The 13,565-nt window shown below is 40.0% G+C and overlaps 2 protein-coding genes across 2 annotated transcripts; both read left to right on the top strand.

Moving 5' to 3' along the window:
• The first annotated feature begins 1,529 nt into the window (after positions 1-1,529).
• Positions 1,530-6,100, top strand: LOC102289349 (SUZ domain-containing protein 1). The gene is made up of 4 exons (XM_005941488.3): positions 1,530-1,999; positions 3,587-3,636; positions 3,805-4,074; positions 4,190-6,100. Exons 1-4 carry the CDS (start codon positions 1,949-1,951, stop codon positions 4,299-4,301), a joined length of 483 nt encoding a protein of 160 aa, XP_005941550.1. The 5' UTR covers positions 1,530-1,948; the 3' UTR covers positions 4,302-6,100.
• Positions 6,101-7,051: 951 nt separating this feature from the next.
• necap2 (NECAP endocytosis associated 2) lies at positions 7,052-13,007 on the top strand. The gene is made up of 8 exons (XM_005941531.3): positions 7,052-7,264; positions 8,021-8,121; positions 10,107-10,211; positions 10,441-10,522; positions 10,957-11,065; positions 11,606-11,750; positions 11,853-11,937; positions 12,065-13,007. The coding sequence occupies exons 1-8, from the start codon at positions 7,170-7,172 to the stop codon at positions 12,108-12,110; spliced, it is 768 nt and encodes a 255-aa protein (XP_005941593.2). The 5' UTR covers positions 7,052-7,169; the 3' UTR covers positions 12,111-13,007.
• The last annotated feature ends 558 nt before the right edge of the window (positions 13,008-13,565 follow it).

Raw genomic sequence — 13,565 nt, 5'->3', positions numbered from 1 at the left:
CCTCACCAGGCTCCTGTACTCCTCTTCCTGGTCATCCCAGATACACCCCATGATGGCCGTGTCGTCTGCAAACTTCTGAATATGGCATAATTCAGAGTTGTAGCAAAAGTGCACTTTATTGCCAAATTTTAGTTGTTTAGTTGTTTTCGCAGCTTTCCAGTTGCTGGAGGCTGTAACAGTGTTGAGTTAAGATTTGAATTCTGCTGTAAAAAATTAAATAAAAGTTTATTTTTGCTGAATTTACATTAATGAAATGTTGCAGCTTGAATGCATACCTCGTTTTCCTGAACTTGAGCTTTAATTTTATTTATTTAATTGTTTTTTGCTTTTTTTTTTCCTGCTGGTACTGGCTGGTCTGAAGGTTCAACAGACCCATTTTTCAGTCTAGCTTCCCCCTGTGCATCTTCACACAGGATGACATTTTTCCGTGGGCTCGGGAAAGAACAACTCGTCCCACACATCTGTAAAAAAGAAACCTCTCCCCCAGGGTTTATACTGTTCACTCCAATGCAAGAGTTTGGCAGTCTTCGCAATCTGGGAAGTTTACTGGTTTCCAGCACCTATTGTATCTTGTATTTATTTAAAACAGTGAAAGGATAAAATGTGTCCTGTTGTTGTGATTAGAAAAATACATTTATATCACCAAAATACGAACATTTCCTTATTAGTGATCATCACATGTAACCTGAATACTTTTATCCTTCACAATTCACAATTAAACCTTCTGTATCTAAGGTACAATTAAAGTCACTGAATGACAGTAAAACATCTGTCATAGAAAACAGTTGATACCATTCTCTGTCAGTAGAAGGTGAAGGCATAACTATGCAGCAGTACTTATGCTGTCTTAGGTCAGCATTAGTACTGCTGTCAAGGCAAAGTACTGAATCATCCAATGAATAAAGAAATTGGCCTGTTCTTGTCTCAGGGTGATTTGGGGCATATTTTAAAGATATTAGGTGTAGAAATGTCTGCCTTTTCTTGAATGTAATGGAAATAAATGTTTTATCATGTTATGTTTTCTTCAGAAGATTGAAACAGGAGATGGGTGATGTTTAATAAAAGAGAAAAGAGTTCATATGTTCAAACAAAGAAACAAACAAAACTTTACCAAAAGCAGTCTGCACTTTGCTGATGAGACTTTGATTGATGTATTTATTGAGACTTTGGATGTCTATAAGGCTGCGAGTCACTGTTATCATAACGTTCTTTTTATTGTTATGTATGTACCTTTCTTCCCAAAATTTTCCCAGAGTACAATATTAATTAATAAAGACTGAAACTAAGGTTATAACTAAAAGAAGCTAAACTAAAACTAAACACTTTCAAAAAGATAAAAAAGTAAAACAAGCAAACTCACGCTGGAAACTAACTGAAATGAAACAGAATTAAAAGCAAAAAAACGTCCAAACGATATAAAAATAAAACTAATTATGAATAACAAAATTATAATAATAACAGCGGTACAGACGCCTTCATTTGTTAAACCACTCCATTTGGAGGCAGCCTGTGGTTGACGTTACCTGTAGCTTACGTTATGACGTCATTTCCCTTCTTCGATTTGACGGTTAAACTTGAGAGGTGTAGTGAAGCTAAGTATTAAAGCATTGCAGGGACAGCGGTTTATAAAAACATAACGTCCAAGGGTGTTTGTTTTCCGTGTGAGCAGCAGCGGTGACCGGGGTTCATTTACTGAGGATTTTAAACAGCAGACAGCTGGTGGGGTTTGCTCCGAGTGTAGCTTTAAGCTAGCAGGCTAACACGAGGCCGGGGTAAAGGTTTGGGAATTTGTTTATCCAGCTTTTATCTGATCATAAAAAGGGACCCAGTGGCGGAGCTCCCTGTGGTTTGTACTTGAGCGCTTGCCGTCGTCTCATGCCCACTGTGGGGTACATTTAGCCGGTGAAGCGAAGAGAGCCAACCAGCTACCCAGCAGTCCCGTTTAAACATGGAGGATGAAGAGGTTGCAGAAAGCTGGGAAGAGGCGGCGGACAGCGGGGTGAGAGACGCTAACATACTGTGCTGAACGGATGTAACAGCACCCCGGCTTTAGTCTGACAGCCACTCAGGCACAGTGCAAGAGCTGTCGATAGAGTAGAGGCTTCCTGCGCCCAAAAACATTAGCGTTTTTTTTTTTTCAGCCGAACTTCCTGGTTGAGTCTTGCAGGCCATGCTGACACGGGACTGAGCACACCATCACATCAATTAATTTATCCAACTGTGGAAATAATCTGAGTAACGTCATTGTAGAAACAATATCGTAACATGTTCAGCTTTTTCCAGCAGCCCCCCCCCCCAATGTGCCCTGAAATGAACCGTGTCAGCACCTTCGCAATCTAGTGTGTGCCACTGATTGTAGAAAATAGTTTTATAAACAGCCGCTGGTTTGTACACATACATTTTTCTGTGTGTTTCCCAAGAAAATGAACCCTGCTAGATTTGATTATGCTAAAGTGTAATGTGTCACTTGTGATCTAATTTGAGGTTCTCTGCAATAGCACCTAAGTGTCCTCGAAACACTGAGTTTGTGACTGTAGGGGGGTTTCAATTAGTTTAGTAGCTTTTTTTAAAAAGTTTTTTGTTTTTATCAGCTAAACACTATCTATGGATCTCAGCTGTATTGGTAAGCCTTTTTATGTGTTGTTTAGAAGAGTTTTCTGCCCTACTTTTGCATATTTGTTACACTCACGTAGGGTGTAATTGAGAAATTAATTTTTAATATTAGACATATTCAGAGCTGGAGTTGTTTGTGTATTTTGGATCATTGTCTTGCTGCATAATCCAAGTGAGTTTGAGCTTTGGGGCATGAACTGATGGCAGGACATTCTCCTTCAGTCTTCCATGTTTGACTGTTGGTGTTATGTTGATTTTAGGAAGCGTTGTTAGTTTTATGGCAGATGTAACGGGACTCAAACCTTCCAAAAACTGAACTTTGGTCTTTACAGTCCACAGAATATTTTCCCAAAAGTCTTGGGTATCGTCAAGATATTTTTAGGCAAATGTGAGATGAGCCTCTTTGCATTCTTTTTGGTCAGCAGTCATTTTTGGGGGCAATTAGGTCACAATCAAAACTGCAAGACAACATATATATGCATATATTAAGACTATCTTTAGGTTCTCCTCTACTGTTAAATACACATCCAAATTTCAGTTATCTCCTGTGCACCAACATGTTTTGGATACTTTCACATTTGTGTACTTTGTCATCTGGTTATGTGTGTATTTAGTTAGTTTATAATAATTATCATACTGCCAACAAAAAGCTAAAACACTGCACATTTACTATAGCAACAAAGACTTTCCCAGCATAAGGTATTTGATCAATTGCATGTGAGGCTGTCTTTGGTGATGAAGGTTTAATAAAGTCTGAAACGCACAGAAAAGTTTTACCTGCTCTGCTGCGTTTGGTTGTCACTTAAGAGTGATTGTAGTAGGGTAATTGAGCCAGGATTGGAATGATATCCGGTCCAAATACCTGATAGGTGTATCTCTACAATGTGAACATGTTTGGTATACAGGATGATGTGAGGACAATAGTAGAAATCGAGTTAATTATTGTATATATGTATTATATTTCCTCCTTCAGGAAATTGAGAGAAGACTTGAGGCAAAGCTGAAAATAAATCAGGAAGCAAAGTAAGTAACCAGAAGACAAAGTTACTGCTTTCTGCTTCTTTTTTCCCAACAATATCTTTGTGAATATTTCTTTAAAACTTTATTGGCAAGACTAAAACTAAGGAAATGAAATTAACTTAAAACATGCCCAGACCTCTTCAAACACTAATGATTTTCTCATCTTTGCAGAAAGTCCAATTTGAAATCAGCCAGTTCACCTATACGAACTGCTGTCGTAGTCCAAGATGACTCTCTCCCAGCAGCACCACCACCTCAAATCCGAATTTTAAAGCGCCCTACAAATAACGGCAACACAGGAAACCCCGCTGCCTCGTCTCGTCCCGCTCAGCAGATGAAGTCTCTGGCCCAGAGAGAGGCAGAGTACGCAGAAGCCCGAAGGAGGATTTTGGGTAGTGCTTCTTCAGAAGAGACGCCTCAGGACAATCAGTGCCAGGACAGGTGAGTTGTAATGTCTGCAAAATCAACTGTGACAACAAAATGTTTTGAAGAAGACACCTAAAAGAGAAAAACACTGTTTTGTAATGTATTCTAATTTTTCTCTTACCATTATTAGGCCAGCTTGTATGAGTGTGCAGCAACCACTGGAACCAGTTCGTTCAAACAATCACGTGATCCGTCAACCTAACGGCCCGGATGGCACCTCAGGCTTCCGACTGTGCAGATAGGCAGGAGCTGCCTGATTCAAGACACGGATGTCTTCCTGAGAGGGCACAGAGGGTGCAGTGAGGAGTGTTGTGTGTGGTATGAAGAGCAGAGCGGTGGGACGAAATAAAATTTGACAGACGTTAGACATTTGAAGATGTAGCATGGATTTAGATGAACTTCTCCACCCTCTCTCTTCTCTGCTTACTGGTGTGGTCTTTGCCTTTTGCCTTGTCTTTTCCCTCTGTGGAAGCTTACAAGGGGCTGGCAGAGATCAGCCAAAGATCCGAAATCCTTTGTGTTCCACACTGTGAGCAGGCTTTCGCCTCACATTCCTACACACTGTGTTACTTTGACGTACCATGAGGTGCCCTATGATTTTAGGTCTGATTGGCCGGCCGAGTGCCAGGACATCAGGTGTCTGTCTCTTCAGGGAGAATACGGAGAGCTTGCAGATTTGTGGGACCTCCCCAGAAAAGGCAAGCACACGAGGTGGCCTTTCCACTGATGAAGCGTGGGTCATGGCTGGGTATCCACCGGGGTACTGGCCTTAATTTGTCGGGTTCAGTTGGAATGAAATGCTTGACGGTGCCATAAATTTATTGCGTGTTCAGCAGCTTGAGTGAGCAGCAATAATATAAAAAAATAAAAAATTTGTACTGATGGAGCCTTTTGGTGCCTAGCAGTGTGCTTTTAATACTGTAGTCGATGGCAGTGGCTCAGGCCACAAGTGTCCACAATCCTCTGTAAGGCACAAGTGGCCCTTAAAGAAATGCCCGGTGGGCACACAGCCTGTGGCCAAAAAGAATAGAGCTGAAGGACAGTATCACTAAATCTAAGCTTATCTAAGCAATAATGATGAAATTACTCCCTTTTTTTCTTTCTCTTTTAAAATGTTGCCCTTTTTCTGTGTTGTTTCTTTTTGTTCACATATGGTTTTAAACACTTCATATTGTTCATGTGTTTCATTTCTGACACATAGTACGTATAAGTCAGGTGATCTGTAGTGTGTAAGAGCCTAGAAGATGTAGTCTGCATAGTCATGTCATATTCAGTTATATCTAATTGGCAGAAGACATGAACTGAAAGTTTAAAGTGTGTTTAAAAAAAAAAAAAAAAATGTTCCTGTGTTGTTCCTTTGCTGTTTCGGAGCAGCTCAGCTCTGGAGTTGATGATGATTTTGGTGGGTTTTCGTACCGGCTGCAGTTTGCTGATTTATTACCTACAGTTAAGAGTTGTATTAATTATTCAGAAATAATTATTTCAAGCTCAGCCTAGATGGGGATATCATCTAAAGTTTTGTGTTGGCAAATATTCTTCCAGGGCCAGGAAACCTTAAAGAAAATGGTGTTCTTTACCTAATATCATCTTACAGTGTGGTCTGCTTGTTTGGGACCAATTTAAAATAAGAGTTTGCCTGCAATAACATGATAGTATAGGCAAATCCTGATGAATAACCAGTGCTGACACTTGTAGTAAACAGTACATGAGCCTGCGGCAGGTTTTCAACCTTTCTACGCTGTTATGCCTTAAAAGATAAACAATCCTTGGTCTCCATCACACGCTCTCCAGCAGGTAGTGCTCATTCATATTTGGAGCTTTCTGTGAAAGGTTATTTATGTCACAAGTAAACTGCAGCACAGCACAGGAGCACATTTATCAACATGGCTGGAAGTGTTGCATTTGTGCCACTTATTCCTGCTTCAAAAAGTAGAAGTTTTTGTTTTAGGAGATTATCTACAATGAAAAGGAGGACGTTTGGACCTACAACATCTAGATGATGTGCTACTAATACAGCGTTCCCTGGGATCCTATTCAATTATTGTAACAAAATCAGTTTCTAATCAGTTTAAACTGAAAAGGAGAAATATTCATCCTGTACCTGTGTGACGTACCCATGATGCTTTGCTGAAGTCATTCATAGCCACCTGTCTAGTGTGAAGCTCATTTTATGTCATCATTGTTTTGAAGCTTTAGGGGGAAAAAGCTCATTAAATTTGAACACCCTTTAATAAACACACTCAGCGGTACAACTTGCTTTATGTGTTGTTATTTTAGAAAACACAGTCTTTCATATGCTGCTCAGAATAATGAAGGGGGCACTGGATCAGCACAGTCTAAGATGGACTTCAGGGATATCAGTCTGCGTGTGCGGAGGCACCAACAATCCATGATCAGATCCATGATCTGTTTATAACTATCCACTGCATCCTGTGAACTTTTGGGAAAACATGCAACAAACATGTGACTTTTTCTGCTCTAGCTTTTCACCCTCAATGGAAAAACAACCCACATGAAAATAATTTGCTACTATGACTGTCCCCATGGTGACAAATTAATCTAATCTAATATTAGAGGGAATGCAGGAAAATGTGCTTAACACTTCAAAGATTGGGTCACCAGTTTGTCTTCAAACAATCACTGAAAAAAGTTTAGTTTGCTGTAATATTTCCCATTTTTACTGGGCATGAAGAGATGAAAATGATTTTTAGGACAAACCTCACATAATGCATATTTTGTGTTATTTAGTACTGTGTAGTAATGTATTGTATCAGGAAGGAAATACATGAATTCACTGGCTTCTAATACATTTCGCACAGTAAGAAGGATTGAAATACGATATGTATCATTTTTTATAAGAGGAGAATAATTTCAGTGTTCTTATGGAAAACTTCCTGTTCTTTCTCTATTTATATACATTATACTGTTCTTTCTAGGCTATTCTAAGTTCTTATTGACAGACTGTGACGTACTCTTTAGGTGCTTATACATCCTGGCCGGAGGTGGCGCTGTTAAGGTCCGGTTAGCCTGGTTCAGCAGGACAGAGCCGAGCAGGCGAAGGGTCCATTGAAAGTCGGAAGTTGGTTTTTGGGTTAGTGAAACTTGACAAGATGGCAGAAGACAACAGCTACGAGTCAATGCTCTGTGTAAAGCCAGAGGTCCATGTTTACCGGATCCCGCCGCGGGCCTCTAACCGCGGATATCGGTACGTGCTAATGTTTTTAACTGACGAGAGCAGCCAGACATTTGATAGCGGGCTAATTTTGCAGATATGCGCCCATTATCGGACAGCAGTTTGTCAGGATAGTTTGTTAGGTTTTTGTCATTCGATTACTGCTTTTACGGGTAGCCAATATATACTTTTAATATAAAAATATAATTTTAACTGTATCAGCTCACGGAAATGGGACTTCAACATCCTGTCGTCTTACCTGCGACTTGCACCTGTTGGCGTTTAAAAGCTTACTTCACACGTCGATGACACGCAGATGTAACGCTGTAGCTTTGGTCTGATTGGCCGGCCAAAATGTTGATTTTAAGTATCTGTCCAATGATAGATGCAGATGCTCAACTTTAACGCTAGTAGAAAATTATTCTTGTTTTTAGTGTCTTAGTTTGAAATGTGTCGTTTGTTTTAGTGGAGTCACGTCTTTGCTCCTAAACAATTTGTTGAAAACGTCTTCTTACAAAAGGGAAAATCACACATTAAGTTCTTTTCTCAGTTAATTAGTTGTATAAGTACACAGTTTTAATGCCGTAGACACAACAGTTAACAACTACATTTTAATGGCTTTAACATCTGTAAGAGTAGATAGAGCTCATGTCTCATTTTAGTCTGACTTGAAGCTTTCATTTCCCTTCCTCCTCCATCAAAAGTAGCAGCTGGCAGTGACTGGGTCAGCTGTTTTTATAGAGGATTACACCACTTTCACAAGTAGATATGTGTTTCCTGTTTTTCTAGTGCTGCAGACTGGAAGCTGGATGAACCTGCGTGGAGTGGAAGGTTGAAAATAACTGCCAAAGGAAAGATGGCCTACATTAAGTTAGAGGATAAAAATACAGGTAGGCAGAAAAAGGACTGCTTTAATTAGTGAAGTAAGAAAGAAGACTAAGAAGAAGGAAAAAAAATTGGTAGTAAACCCCAAACTAGACTGTAGTAACTAGTTAACAGTTAGGTTTGTGTCTTCATAGTTGTGTCTTACAATACGTTGACGGTTTAAATATATGGTTCAAAACCAGTATTTAAAGTGGGATTTGGCAAAGGGGATCTGGTAAAGTGTAACAGCATGATTCACCTAGAAAGGAGTCTCATAGTTATTATAGTTTTCTATGCTGAGGTCCTGTAGGTTTGTTTTCATTGCGAACAGGCTGTGATTAGCTGACCTGTCCTGCTTTGGCTCTGACGTCTTCTGCTCTTAGTGGATTTAGCCAACTGCATTTGACGATATACACTTGTGGTCACAAGTTCACGTAAATCATGAGTGTTAATGTCATGGTAATCTGGGGCATTTAATGATTTCTTTGAACTGTTCGTGTTCCAGGGTGGAATGATTACACAGTATACATCCTTAATTACTTTAAAAAACAACCTTAGGATGTGCAAGCTTGAATATAATTAGAATTCTTTTAAATATGTACATGCACCTCTACTAACAGGCTTGACCTCGGGGCTTTGGGAAAATCATTCCAGAAGCTTAATGTTAGCCTGCTTTACCAATTCCAAAACCAGTTTTGATGTGTGTTTGGGAACATTGTCCTTTTGGAACACCCAACTATGTTCAAGTTTCGACCCTCCGGAAAGAAGGGTGGAAACTTGATCTGATCTGAAGTGATCCGAGATAAAGTTGAAGAATTTGGAGGTAGTCCTCTGTCTTCATTGTTCCATCTACTTTGTGCAATGTACTGGTATCACTGGCGGCAGAACAGCTCCAGAGAATGATGCTACCACTACAGTGTTTGACAGCTGGTATAATGTTCTCAGTTTAAAAGTCCCAGCTTTACTCCTCTAAACATAACTCTTGTCATTGTGGCCAAACAGCTCAGTCTTTATCTCATCTGACCCCAAACCTTTTCTCCAGAAGGCATTTTACTTGTCCGTGTGAGGAGCTGCAAATTTCAGTCGAGTTTGAAAGTGCTGATTTTGGAGCAGGGGCTTCTTTCTTGGTCGGCGCCCTCTCTGTGGTGATGTAAAACTGGTTTCACTATGGACAGCAATGCTGTTCCAGCAGATGTCAGTTCATGGCACGCTTGAACATTGGGGCTTTCTGGGTTTTTCCTGAACATCCTCACCAATTTCTTCTCATCTGAGGGTGAAAGTTTGGATCTTCTTCCAGTCCTTGGCAAAGTGGTGACACATCCAAAAAACAATTCAATTGCACTTGCATACAGTTGTTTAGTAGAGACCTTCCCAATGTGTGTAAATTTAGAATCCTCACATCTTTGCTGAGTTCTTTGGACTTTCCCATTATTTTTAGTATTGGTCAATACAATGAGTCTATAAAGGTCTATGTTGTACAATCATTACCCCCTGGAAACAGAACAAGTCAAATAAACCATTAAAAGCCATAATTACTGTGACGTTCATGGCCACAATGAGTGTGTGTGCAACCTTCTGACCATAGCTGTGTGAACAAATGTTATTGACTTTCATGGTTGCTTTGCAACCTGTAGCCAATGAGTGTCAAAAATGCAAAGGAGTAGGTCCTGTTATTCAGAACTAGCTTGTGTCTTTGAACTATTTTACTTAGATTACCTTTGTCTTTGTTGGGCACTGAGATATAAAGCTGCACGTATAGAACCACAAATTACATCCAGCAAAAATAGTTTAAAGGGTTTTGGGAATACATTAAAACATTTCGCAGTTTCTGTGATTGTTACCAGGTCAGCCTTTTACATTACAGCATGACATATTGTTACAGGGTTATCAAAGCTCCTTTTCAGAAACTTTGCTGTCTTGTTTTGTTTTATTCAGTCATCTCAACTTGACAGCTTGTTGGTAACAGAAAATAACCCTGGGGCTTTGTTTGGTGTAAATTTACTCTTTGCAGGAGAGCTGTTTGCACAAGCTCCAGTCGAACAGTATCCAGGTTGTGTCGTGGAAGCAGTAACAGACTCCAGCAGGTATTTTGTGATCCGGATAGAGGATGGCAACGGTAAGACAAAGTATTTGGAACGGCATGTTTTGTTTCGTTAAGGGCATGCTCCACATTTTGTTGAGCTTGACTTAATCTCAGTATTTGTTTTGTACTTGACTTTTGTAATCTCATAGTCCCAGTTTCCTGTAAACTGTGTGCCCTGTAGTATGTGCGTTGTGATTTATAGATGTAAGGTTGAACCCGTGTGAACTAACTGTATAAATATCCTTTTTTCCCCCCCTTAAAGGACGTCATGCTTTTATTGGTCTGGGTTTTGCTGATCGTGGAGACTCATTTGACTTTAATGTCGCTTTACAAGACCATTTTAAGTAAGTCGCCATCTATTACGTTAGCTTTTTATTTTAATTTTATTGTCCAGTTTGGGCCAAGCTTTAGGTTTATTTGAGTCCCACATCATCACTCCTCTACTGCCGTGCTTCACAGTTCAACTGAGGTGTTTGATCTGTTGTGTTTGGGGCTTTTGCCACACAGCTCCACTTGTGTCTCTTATTTCCAGCAGACATTGTTCCAGAGGTATTGGGGTTTGTTTAGATGCAACTTTACAACCCCAAGCTGTGTTACTAAGTTCTTTTTAAAGGGAAGAGGCTTTCTGACACGTCTGACAGTTTAACCCTTATCGACTGAAATGGTTCAAATGTAACTAGAAGTTAAGCATCTTAACTTCTAGTCTCATTTTTGTTTATGTGTATCAATAACCAGATTGATTTAGCAATACTAATTATTCTGCTTTCAATTTTTAAAGGTGGGTCAAACAAGAAGGTGAGCTCGCAAAACTGGAAGCTTCTCAGAGCGCAGCCCCTAAACTGGACCTGAGCTTCAAAGAGGGACAGACGATCAAAATCAGCATCGGGGTGAGCACACAGCGGAAGATTGCAGATTGAATGATGACGCGACAGGTTTTCCAGGGATTTAAAAAAGTTACTCGTTTACATTAATGAATGTATCATGCCTCAGCATTCAAACAGGCTTTTAAAGCACTGTAGGGGAAAAGTCACCACTCTGATTGTCAGCCCAGATTAAGGTAGCTGGACAAGTGCACACTACTTTTTAGGTTTTTCTCTTTTATCAGTAAGTCATGTTTGCATGAGCGGTTCTTGAGAAAGCTGGCTATTCTGCACCGTCACATTTTTGTCTCACACATTCAGTGAATGTCAGATTTCAGATTAGTTTCTGGATTATTTCCAGTCTTTAGGAATCAAAGTTGCTCAATTAAATGAAAAATCATAAACTTGATTATTTAACTCTGTCTTTTAAGAAAAATAGTACTTGTTGTAACTCACAGTTTCCAAACAGATAAAACGGTTTTACAACTTTTGTTAATCAAAGTTTGAACCTTGCACAACTGAGTGCCTAAGAGGTCAAATACTTAAAAATACGACTCTCTGTTACAGAACATCAAGAAGAAGGACGCAGGTGGTGCCAAACCACGGCCCATGGCTGGTGGCCTGCTCCCTCCTCCACCTGGAGCAAAGGCTGGAGGTATCCTGCCACCTCCGGCAGGAGCACAGACAGTCCCGCTTGCACAGACGAACACCGGTGATCACGATGCTTCTCAACCGCAGCAGCTTTTTACACAAATACGTGCTAACTGTAACGATGTTTATACCAACACGGATTTCTTTTTGTCTCCACATCCAGCTCCTCTTCTAGACTTCGGCTCGCCCGTCCCTGCACCCCAGCCCAGCTCCGACGTGTGGGGAGATTTCACATCCGCGGGTTCCAAGTAAGCCATCACCTACACCTCTGTGTGCCTCAGCGTTACATCCATCCATCTTTGTTTGATTTCTTTATTTTATTTCTGTGTGTGTTCATCAATCTCCCATCCTTTACCCCACCCGTCTCATCCACAGCTCCAGTACAGATGCTGTCAAGTCAGGATGGGTGCAGTTTAGTTGAGCTGTAAGAAAACGTGCAGACACTCAGGTTCCAAACATTCCACGGACAGGACGATTGTGGTGAAAGATTTATAATTTTTCAAAAAAGAAAGTAAGAGGGGAACTGTTAGGAGACTCATTTGCTGCACTTACTCTCACTCCCTCTGACAGCACACTCTGGAAGAACAAACGTTAAAATGTGTATATTTTTACAATCTCCTGTTTCCCCACACTCTGCTATGCAGTAGGATCGATATTTTTAAATAGTCGGGTAACCACTGAAGTGTAAATGAAGTGTCCAAAAAGGTCGTCTCTTCACACTAACTTGATCAGCTGTTTCTCTATAGCTTTAAATCAGATGCTCCCATGTTTTCATCTTCAATCTGTCTATAATTATGAGTAGATTTGATTGTGCCTACGTGCTCTTGCGCTGTCCTTTAATGGTCTGATTTCACCAGCACCGTTTAGCTTAAGGTTTTTTGTTTTTTGGTGGACATTTGAGAAAATAGTTGGAATGTCCCTGTTTTGTTTAGCTGTTTACAAAAATGTGTTGTTTTTCTGCTTATAGCTTCTCCCATCTTTCTGATTCTTCTTTTAGTACACCTGTTGAAGCTTTATTGAACATTTATAATTAGTTTTACATTAACTTTCCTACGCCCTCATTATTATTATTTTTTTAATCATATGTCGGGGTAAAAAAAATCATTTCTGTCTGTCGTTCAAAGCGTCTACGTGTCTTGGTGTGTTTGTCCTCCGTGTGTCTTTACCTCACGTTTTAAATTGTGCCTTTTACCCAGCTGAAACTTCCTTACCCCTGTTGGCAATTGCATCGACTGTTTGATTAAGTGCCTTCCTGAAAAAAGTATATTGTATAAAATATAAACCTATGTCTTCTTGTAAATAAACTATATATATTTCAGTGGTGTTGAGTTTTTGATTTTAAATAGGAAGGTTGGTGGTTCAGTCTCTGGCTGCTCCAGTCACAGAGCCTGTGAATGACACATGCTGTATAATGTGCTTTGGGTAAACAAGTACAGTAGGAAGGTGCTTTATCGATGAAGTCGAGACCACTGTCAGGGTTAGGGATAGTTGTATAATTTTCAAGGTCTACAATCAAGAAGCGCTTTCATGTATGTAAACAGAGGATTTACATTAAGCTCCAAACCACTGTTTACACTCGAGAGCAGGAAGGACAGATAAGACTTTACCAGAAAACGCATAAAAGAGCCCGCACAGTGCTGAAAATGGATAAATCACTAGATGGATGAAGCCAAGATTAACTTGTGTCAGAATGATGGGAAGGAAAAAAAACATGCACCAAACTTTACAGACACCAAACTGAAACAGATTCAGCTGAAAAGCATTTAGACATTTAAGGTTTCCTGTGAAGTAAGTGTGATCGGGATTTATTTACTAGACTACAGGTGTCTAATATCAGTTCATTAATACAGTTTGGCACAACACATGTCAGGGGTTG

Source organism: Haplochromis burtoni, unplaced genomic scaffold (genome assembly GCF_018398535.1).
Source record: "Haplochromis burtoni strain Fernald_Lab_line unplaced genomic scaffold, NCSU_Asbu1 Contig_300, whole genome shotgun sequence".
In the NCBI taxonomy this organism is placed as follows: Eukaryota; Metazoa; Chordata; class Actinopteri; order Cichliformes; family Cichlidae; genus Haplochromis; species Haplochromis burtoni.
This window is presented reverse-complemented; position numbering and strand designations above follow the sequence as displayed.